The sequence below is a fragment of the Gossypium hirsutum genome, chromosome A05, assembly GCF_007990345.1.
Source record: "Gossypium hirsutum isolate 1008001.06 chromosome A05, Gossypium_hirsutum_v2.1, whole genome shotgun sequence".
NCBI lineage: Eukaryota > Viridiplantae > Streptophyta > Magnoliopsida > Malvales > Malvaceae > Gossypium > Gossypium hirsutum.
The window spans coordinates 83,269,371-83,279,900 of record NC_053428.1 but is presented as its reverse complement, the minus strand read 5'-3'; the positions used below and the strand labels follow the sequence as shown (position 1 = coordinate 83,279,900).

Sequence of the window (10,530 nt, the reverse complement as noted above, 5' to 3'; positions counted from 1 at the left end):
ATCCTTAACGATTTCGAATGGTTCAACGAGCAAAGTCAAGTCGAGAAAGAATGTGTAAATGAGTTAAGCAACTCATGTACGTATAAGATTCATACAAGTATTGAAAAGTGAGGGATTTGATGAATTCACTTATAAAATTGAATATGTATAAGTTTGGGAAGGTTTGTGAACTTATATGTGCTTATTTATAGTTTGCCTATTTGATGGAAATGGTGTTGATCATTTAGTAATTTTATTTGTATATGGCTTACTAAGCTTTTAAAGCTTACTTTGTGTGTTCTTTCCCTGTTTTATAGATTATCGAAGCTAGCTCAGACATTAGGGATCATTAGGAACCATCATCACACTATCAACTACTTGTTGGTACTTTTGGATGCTTGTAAATATGGTATATGGCATGTATGGGCTAGTGATATGATGATATGTTTTGAGTTATGATATTAGCCATGAGATTTGGCTTGTAAATGTTGTCATGTATCGGCTATTTAAGTTGGCTTAAATTATAAGTTTGATAAATGATATATGATGTATATATATTGCCTTGTGTTTTGGAATGTTTGGTATGATTATTGTGATGGTTATATGGCTGCTCAATTAGCAAATTCTCAATGATGTATAATGGATGAGAAATGGCATGTTGTGGCTTAGTTTTAAGATGATGAATTGGTATATTTTATGGCATGATTTAGTTGATAAGATGGTGAGAAAATGCATATAACAGTTAAGGTTATGGCATATTGTTTTGGCATGTTTTTTGTTATGGATTTTAGTAGTTGAAAGGATGGTTATAAATGGTATGTTGGGTTGATGAAATGAATAGAATTGGTATTGTAAGATTGGTGCATAAAATAGCATGGTTTGGCTGCCTATTAATGTATTGAAATGACATGAAATGTGGTGTTTTTGGTAAGCTTGAAGAGGGTGAGAAATGTGGCTTTAACCAAGCCTATTTTCACTCCACACGGCTGAGCATAAGGGTGTATGGCTCAACCGTGTGTGACACATGGAATTGGTACATGGCCGTGTATGACACACGGCCTTGGTACATGGCCATGTGTCTCCTGGGGTAGCCCTTCGAATTAAGTCAGTATACCCTACAGGTTTGGCATAGCCTAGACACACGGGCATGTCTACTGGCCATGTGTGGCACACGGGCTGGCACATAGGCGTCTGGCTGGCCATGTGACCCAAGTCAGTAATCCCTCCAGATTTTCCACGGCCATAGCACACGAGCGTGTCTTCGGCTGCGTGGTACAAGTCAGTATGTATGCCTTGTTTTCACACGGCTTGTGACACGGGCGTGTTTGGTCACACGGCCTGTTCACACAGGCGTGTGACCCTTAAATGCATAAAAATTTTCTAAGTTTCCCAAAGTTTTCAAATATTATCAATTTAGTCCTGAACCTCTTTTAAGCATGTTTTAAGGTCTCGTAGGGCCTTATAAGGGACAATGTGAATGTGTTGAATGTACTTTGATTAATGAATACATAAATGTATGTATTATGTATATGAATGATGTGTATTGTTCTGTAATTTCTCATAACCCTATTTCGATAATGGATACGGGTTAGGGGTATTACACGATAACTCAATTCTTACTATTTATTGCTTGACATTTGCACATATTCAACAATCACTCGACAATGGACTATTTAAATTAAGCTTCCATAACCTCAAATATATAAAAATTACAAAGAAAAAAACTTAAATTTACCTTAGTAGTAATGGTTGAATGTCATGGAAATGTTCTCCTAGGTTTTCTTCTCTCTTGGACAGCAAATGAAGGAATGAAGAAGATGACAACATTTTCGTCCTCTAACTTCATATTTATAATTAAGTATTGATTAATCTAATTTAATTTAGGTTAATTATGTTTTACTTATAATAATTTAATTATTAGATTAATTTAATAGAATGGAATCATCATCCACTAAATTTAACTTAAAAATGGTCTAATAACCATTTTAGCCCTTTGATTCATTGTTAATTAAGTCCTCAAGCATTTCGACAATTAAAAATCTATAGCTATTGAACTTTTACAATTTAGTCTCTAAGTCTTAATTAACTATTAATTCGGCAAAATTAATTGATCAATCTTTAATATATTTTTTATATTATCCTTGTAAATATTCATATTTAATACTTATGGACTCGTTTTGTAAAAATGGAGTTTTGAAATCATATTTTTTGGTACCACTGAATTTTGGATTGTTACAAGAAGGGTGATTATGATGAGCACTTGAGTAATTATGTTTTCTTCACTTTCCAAATGGTAAATAAAGTTCAACTGATTCTGAAAATGGTGGTAGTAATGTTAAATAAACAAAGGACTTCATAGACACTTACAAGACCATGCTTAATAAGTGGGATCAGGTTTGTAAGATCAATGTATGCCTTACTAATGATAATTATATGTTGAAATAAGAGAATAAAAAGCTCTTAAAAAAGATTTAAAAAAAAGGACTCTTTATTAATTGTAAAATGTGCCCAACTTAGTGAAACTATAAAGGAGTTATTTGTAGCTTAGTCTATTTTAAACAAGATGGGCTCCAAAGGTGAGAAGCTGATGAAATCCTTGCTGAAAAAGTGACCCTTATAGTCTTTGTGATAGCTAAGGAGATTGTTGGAAAACCCAAAAGCTCGAAGAAGGTTGAAGTTATTTAATACTATTGGGAAGCAACATAAATGCAAGGGAAAAATGAAGTGTCATTAGATTCTAAGGGCATATTAAGCCCAAATGTTACAAACTACCAAAAGATTTCATAAGAGAGTAGTTAGTGGTTGCCTTAGTTGCATCTCGCATTACAATTGACAAAATATAGAAGCAAAAGCTTGTTTGGTGGAAAAATCAACAAAAATGATTTTTGGTTTATCGCCAATCCTTGAAGGCTTCTACTAAGCATTTGGTATTTTGATAGAAGGAAGTAGAAAGTGAATGTAGAGATTGCTTAAAAAAGTTCCAAGAAAACCATCTCTAAAAAGTGGCCTTCTGTAAACCCCACACCCGTGCCCTACGTTGGGACGGAATACGAGACGTTACTAAACTTAAACACATGCATTTAAACGTTTCCAAGTCACCAAGACTTGATCAAATTTAAAACTTTTTCGAACTTTATTAAATCTCCTTAATATGGGCCTATAAGGCCTCAAACATTCATTGGAAGCTATTCGGAACCAACTCGGGTCCTTTAACCGACTTAATAAAAATAACCCTTGAAACAGGGCACACGCTCGTGTGGTCATTATAACATGGCCGTGTTGATGGCCCGTGTGACACACACGGCCTAGGCATCTAGGGACATGCCCGTATCCTATGCCCGTGCGAATTAAATTCTAAATTTAAGCCTATAGGGGTTTTCACATGGCCTGACACACGCCCGTGTCCATTTCCCTATCCCTTACACGGCCATGACATGCCCGTGTCTTAACCCATGTCTAAAAACCTTGACATTCTATTTCTAACATCAGCACCTAATAAGGGGTACACGGCCAAGGCACACACCTGTGGCCAGAGGCCATGTCCTCAACATAGCTAAGACACATGGCTGTGTCTCTGCCCGTGTGTTTACTACCATGCATACTAATTGCAAATTTTACGTGCAGGGGACACACTGCAGAATAACACGCCCATGGGGCTGACCGTATGTCACATATTGCCTAGACACACACCCATGTGTCTACCCATGTGGACAATATAAGGCTATCTGCCACCCTGTAACGCAATCTAACACCAACCATCATATTAAAATCTAATTTAATATGATTTCTCAACCAAACAACCATAGCTAAGGCCTACATACATTTCATAAATTCAACCATGACAACAATTTCACATTCATGAAAGACTAGCTTGCATTCATATAATGACTTTCAATATTAGCCATTTTCCATGGCTTTATACAAAATAAATAAAATATTAGATCGGGCCAACACATTTGGCCAATTAACAGTGACACAAAACTCAAAAGTGGAGGTCCTATGCATGCCATAATCAAAATAAAAGCTCTAACTATACCAAGTGCTTCAGATGATAGTGTGATCGATGCCTCTAACGTCTGATAATCCTCGAGCTAATTAGGCGGTACTATAAGAAAATAGAAAGGAGAGGGAGTAAGCATAAAGCTTAGTAAGTTGCATGAAAATAAACAAAAACTACTTATCATAAAGCAATATGCTCATAACCTTTTATAGCTTATTCATGAATACCATAAATAGACGTAAACAGAACTTACTCATCACCATCCAATACAAGTCATATTGCATACATTAAGCCCATATCTCATACATTTCAACTAGGTACCTGTACCACTCATCACATGATCATAACTTTTCTCATTTCGATATAAATCATAAACCTTTTATTGAACCATTAGGAATACTACCGGATACTCAATAGCCCTAACATGGGTTAAGATGCTGACGCCATATCCCAAACATGGTCTTACATTGGCTCTCATCTATCGGTGTCGATGCCATGTCCCAAACAGGTCTTACACTGACATAAAACAAGCTGACGTCATGTCCCAAACAGGTCTTACACTGACACAAAACAAGCTGACGCCATGTCCCAAACAGGTCTTACACTAGCTTGTATCTCGCAAGGCCAATGCATGTCCTAGACATGCCTTACACTAGCTCTCGTCTCAATACCGATGCATGTCCCAGACATGTCTTACACTAAAACACAAATGACCCAAGTGTCATGGCATGAATATCTGAAGATTCCTAAGGCTCAACCGAGGGTTCTACTACTTCAATTCTCATCATGCTTAGTCATTTCCACAATCAAATAATTTATCCTATAAAAATTCATCCATTCATACATGATAACAATATAGTTGCATTATTTACACACAACTTACCTCGAATTACAAAATATAGGCGACTAGTCGATTTTAGTCTACTTGCTTAGCCTTCCCCCGGTCTAGGTTTGGATTTTGTAATTCTTGACCTATAATGATAAAAATTCAAAAATTTAATCATTTTATCAATCTAGGTACTCAACAATGTATAATGGGGCAAAATGACCATTTTGCTCTTAGACTTTCACAAAATAACCATTTTACCCTTAGACCCGAAACTCGATTTTTATCATATTTTCTCCTTAACCAAGCCTAACCAACCATTTATTACTCTTATGACAACCCCAAATTTCCAATATTTCACAACATTATTATCTATTTTACAAACTGTACAAAATGGTCCTATTAGGGCTTTCATGAGAAGTCCCTTCACAAAAGTTGTTTATTTCACAACCATGATTCATTTTATTCCATAAAATTTCAAAAAACAACATGAACACACTCATGGTAAAACCCTAGACTTTTAACCATTTTGCAAAATAGTCCCCTCATTTGAAAGTTCATGCTACAAGGGTTTCAAAAATACAAAAATTATAAAGAAAAGTCATCAAAACCACTTACTTGTAGGGAGATTAAGTGGATGAAATTTTTCAAGCTTCCAAAACCCTCCTATGGCTGATATTTTCGATCAAGAAGAAAGGATGAATGAATAAGATGAAAGCTAGGCTGAAGGCTAGGCTTTAGGGTATTATTTTATCACACATTAGGTCATCAAATACCTAACACTTTGACTATTTTATTTTCTTTGTCTTATGGTCGGCCAAGCCTCTCTAAAGGGTCTAATTTCCCTTTAAAGACCCCAAATTTTAGTTTCATGGCAATTTAACACCCTTAGCTATCAAATCAAGACTGTTGCACCATATGCGATTTAGTCCTTTTTTGTAATTCAGCATGAAATCCCTAAAATTACTTCACCAAATTTTTCATGCACTAATATAAACATGCTATAACTCTAAAATAATAATAAAATAATTTTTTTGACTTCGAATTGGTGGTCTCAAAACCACCATTCCGACTGAGCCCAAAATCAGGCTGTTACACCTTCAGTGATGGAAAAAAGGGCAAGATACTTTGCAAAGATATGCTTAACATAGGAGGAATAATAGAAATTCAAAATGAGTTCCTTGTGGAGGGATTAAAAGCTAAGCGAGATATCCCAAGTTTATGACTAGGGTATGTTGGTAAATTTTATCAGGAAGAGTTGCAAAGTGATTGACAAGTAAGATAAGTTACAAATCAATCTACAATTGTTATAGGATGATGAAACCACTCACTTATAATCAAAATAGGTTTTCAAATATTGAGTTATGGCATGAGGTAATAGGCCATGTACATTTCAAAGGATTACAAAGATTGATAATATATAATCTTTTTAAAGGACTACCAAAGTTAGAGGGAGTAATTCCAAATATGTGTGGTGAGTGCTTAAAGAGGAAGTAATAGTGTGAGTCACTTCCCAATTATAATTGATTCAAACAATTGAACCTTTAAAGCTTCTATAAATGAATTTGATAGGGTCAATGAAGATTTAAAGCTTAGGATGTAAAAGATATGTTCTTGTAAGTGTAGATGACTATTCCATGTTTACATAGGTAAGATTCTTGTGTGAAAAGTTCAACACATCTGATGCCTTCAAGAAACTGTGTAAAAAAGCTGAGAATGAAAATTGTTATCTTATTGGGAAAATTGTTAGGATGCATGACCAAGTAGAGGAATTTGAGAATGAATAATTCTCATATATTTTTGACAATACGACATTCAACATGAGTTTTTTGGTCCAAAAACTCCATAACAGAACGAGATTATTAAGAGTAACAATAGGACAATTTAGGATATTGCTCGTGTTATGCTAAGTGCCATGGGAATTTCTCACAGGTTTTAGGTAGAAGCTATTGATATAACTTACCATATGATTAATAGTCTTGTAGAGGCCAAAGACTAAAATGACACCTTATGAGATGTGTAGAGGAGGGAAGTTAGTAATTGGTACTTCCATGTGTTTGGGAGTGTCTAATACATTCAATAAACTTTATAACTATATGATAATAACATATCAATAAATGATTTATAGAAGTAGTAATACTAATAGTAGCTAAAAAATAGTAGAAAAGATGTTATAATAGTACATTATTGACAGTATATGAATAAATTATTTTTTATATTATCAAAGTGAAATTATACTTCAAGCTTTATAATATAAAAAATAATAAGTTAATTTACTAAGTTATACATTTTAGATTTAAATTTTTCTTAATATGCTAAGTCATAATTAATTCTCAACTAATATATAGTATAGAAGTAAATAATAATATTTTATAACAAATTAATTACATAATTATAAAATCAATAAGTGGTTGGAAGAAGTGGACTAAATTCGAATTTTGGAGTCGATATCCTTGAGAAGGCTTTACTTGAATATCACTTTGCCCGATCAAGATTAATCTCACTGTAAAATAAATCAAAACACATGTAGTTATACCAAAAAAAATCATAATCATTATTTTGATTGAAATATAATATTTATTTCTTTAAAAATATAATATTTATATTTTAAATAATTCAAGTTTAAATTGTTATAGAAAAATTAAAATAAAAAAAAATATTACATTCCTTTTTATTGATATTATTATATTGATTTATATTTTAAAATTCATATTAATAATAAATACATAGATAATTAGTTTTAACCATGTAAACGTGATATCATTAAATCATTATTTATTTTATTTATTTTATAATACCACATAGATATTATTAAAATTAATTATCCATATTATATAAAAATTATTTAATATACTATTGAGTTTTAAAACTTCACAAATAGGTGCAGAGGCGAATCTCGGGGCTGGCATAGGTCCCGTCCTCTTAAAATAAAAAATTATTATTTAGGCCTTCTAATTTTTTTAAAAAATTTTAAATTAATAAAGGTAAAATTACACTTTTACTCTCTAAAATTATAAAAATTCGATTTAATTTTTTAAAAATTATAAATATATAGACTATAAAAAATTAAAATTATTTTGCCCCTAAAAAATTGTTCTAGCTTCGTTACTAAACAAGTGATTGACAAGTATCGTGTAAAAATATAATGAAACATTCAAAAATAAATATTTTAAAAAATAAATATAAAATTTTAAAATTATTTATAAAATAAATAAAAATTTACCCTTATTATATTGCTTTTATTATAATGTAGGGTGAAGGTGTGATGAAGAGAAATGGAAGAAATCCATCAATCTATGGATATTACATATGGTTATATGGGGATGCGTGAATATCTTATTTATAATTTTGAAATTGTAATTTATAATAATAATTATTGTAAATGATATATTCTGTGCGAATTAGTGTCTTCAGGTGAAAATGGCAGTTCAAGTAGCTATCATATCAGAAATGTTAGTCAAAAGCCCCCTTCACTGCAGTGAGAAAAAGGGGAAGTGACGAAGAAAGGAAAGGCTCATGCATTCATACATGAGCCATGGAGAGAGAAAAGAAAGAAAAATGACATCTTGTGAAAACCAAGAATAAAAATTTTGACATTTCGGGAGTGTGGGCTTTGGGATTTCAATATTATAATTATCATAGTTTGTCTTCACATTCCTTGTCAGAGAACAGTGAAAAGTCATCAAAGTCTAGGACTTTTCAGGTCACCTTCTTCAATCAAAGAGGACTCCTCTTTATATATATATATATATATATATATTTTTTTTTTTTTTTGTTCTTTTAATTTGCCCCCACACCCCCCACCCATTTTTTACCTGTTTATGGATCCCAAGGGCGCCAAGCAGCCTCCAGAGGAAGTAGCCAACTTGTTGAGCCTGCCACCCCAACCCCAACAGCAACGGCCTCAAAACATGGGAGAGAATAAAGAAGCAGAAATCAAGGATTTCCAGATTGTGGTTGCAGATAAAGGAGAAGGGAAGAAGCAACAGTTGGCCCCAAAGAGAAGTTCTAACAAAGACAGGCACACCAAAGTTGAAGGAAGAGGTAGAAGGATAAGGATGCCTGCTTTATGTGCTGCTAGAATCTTTCAGTTGACCAGGGAATTGGGTCACAAGTCTGATGGGGAAACAATACAGTGGCTGTTACAACAAGCTGAACCATCAATAATTGCCGCCACTGGGAGCGGAACAATTCCAGCATCAGCTTTGGCTGCAGCTTGGGGCTCAGTTTCACAGCCAGGGGCCTCTCTATCAGCAGGGTTGCACCAAAAGATGGAAGATTTAGGGGGGTCCAGTATAGGATCAGGGAGCAGTAGGACCAGTTGGACAATGGTTGGTGGCAATTTGGGAAGACCCCATCATGTGGCGACCGGGTTATGGCCACCAGTCAGTGGTTTTGGGTTTCAGTCATCATCTGGTCCGTCTACAACAAATTTTGGCAGTGATAGTTCCAATTATCTGCAAAAGCTTGGGTTTCCAGGTTTTGACTTGCCAGCTAGTAACATGGGTCAGATAAGTTTCACCTCAATCTTGGGCGGAGCTAATCAGCAGCTCCCGGGTTTGGAACTTGGGTTATCTCAAGATGGTCATATTGGGGTCTTAAATCCTCATGCTTTGGACCAGATTTATCAGCAGATGGAGCAAGCTCGGATGCAACCCCAACATCAGCATCAGCACCAGCAACAAACCCCTGCTAAGGATGACTCCCAAGGATCGGGCCAGTAAAGTTTTAAACTTTGAGAGCAAGATGAAAAAGAGTAGGATTCCTGAGACACAGGATGGCTTTGTTTTTTCTTGTAATGGTTCAGTATTGTATAATGGGGAAAACCAAAAAAAAAAAATAACAAGTGTGAGAGAAATGGATACTTTTCCTCTCAGAAATCTATGGGGAATAGATTGAGTGGCTTCTTTCTTTCTGCACTGCTTCACCCAAGTTTCCATTACAGAGGTTGTTTCTCTTGATTCATGCCTTCTGTTGAACTTGCATCCTCCGAATTCTTCAGAGAAGTACTAATTCTTTTGTGCTAAACTATTTTACTGTGGAGTGTGCAGGTGGAGCTTTGCGCATCTCAGTAGCTTGGATTTGGGCTCAACTTCTTGTTTGATCCAGGGTGTGTTGATTGTGATGCAAGGCAAATCTAATTGTTTTCTTCTTCACTACGTGTGGATAGATTGGCAACGGTTTGTTTGTGAAATTAAAAATAGGAATTCACAGTAATACATGTCCAGTTTCTTGTTAGATGAAGTAAGATTTCTTGTTTCTCTAAAAGAATATATTCTTGCACATAAAGGGCTAATTATTGATTACACCGTGGGCTCTGGCTGCCAGACCAAGCATGTTTCCTGCTATAGCATGTCATCTATCATATAAGAATCTAGTTCTTTTGTCATCACTTGAAAGTCGCTCCTTTGCAATGATCTTACCTTGTTTGGAAAGCTCTTTAGTGATAGTCCTTTTGTTGAACACCATATATTTCTCTCTAACATCCTAAATTACCATAGGTTCATTTTTTGTTTAAGGAACTTGTATCCACCCACCGCTTGAGCTTGACATATAAAGAGACTTGGCTTAGCATTCATGTATCATAGGATGTGTTATTAACTGTTTATATCTTCCTTGGATGTGCTATCACCAAATTGCCTAAGTAACTTTTCTAAACTGCGCTCTTAGTAAACTCTTGCTCCAGGTACAATGTTTTTAAAGAAACAATTTAGTGGTTGTGGAA

General features: G+C 34.4%; 1 protein-coding gene across 1 annotated transcript; it reads left to right on the top strand.

Moving 5' to 3' along the window:
• Positions 1-8,279: 8,279 nt before the first annotated feature.
• Positions 8,280-10,197, top strand: LOC107957027 (transcription factor TCP20). The gene is made up of 2 exons (XM_016892451.2): positions 8,280-9,752; positions 9,857-10,197. The coding sequence occupies exon 1, from the start codon at positions 8,627-8,629 to the stop codon at positions 9,527-9,529; it is 903 nt and encodes a 300-aa protein (XP_016747940.2). The 5' UTR covers positions 8,280-8,626; the 3' UTR covers positions 9,530-9,752; positions 9,857-10,197.
• The last annotated feature ends 333 nt before the right edge of the window (positions 10,198-10,530 follow it).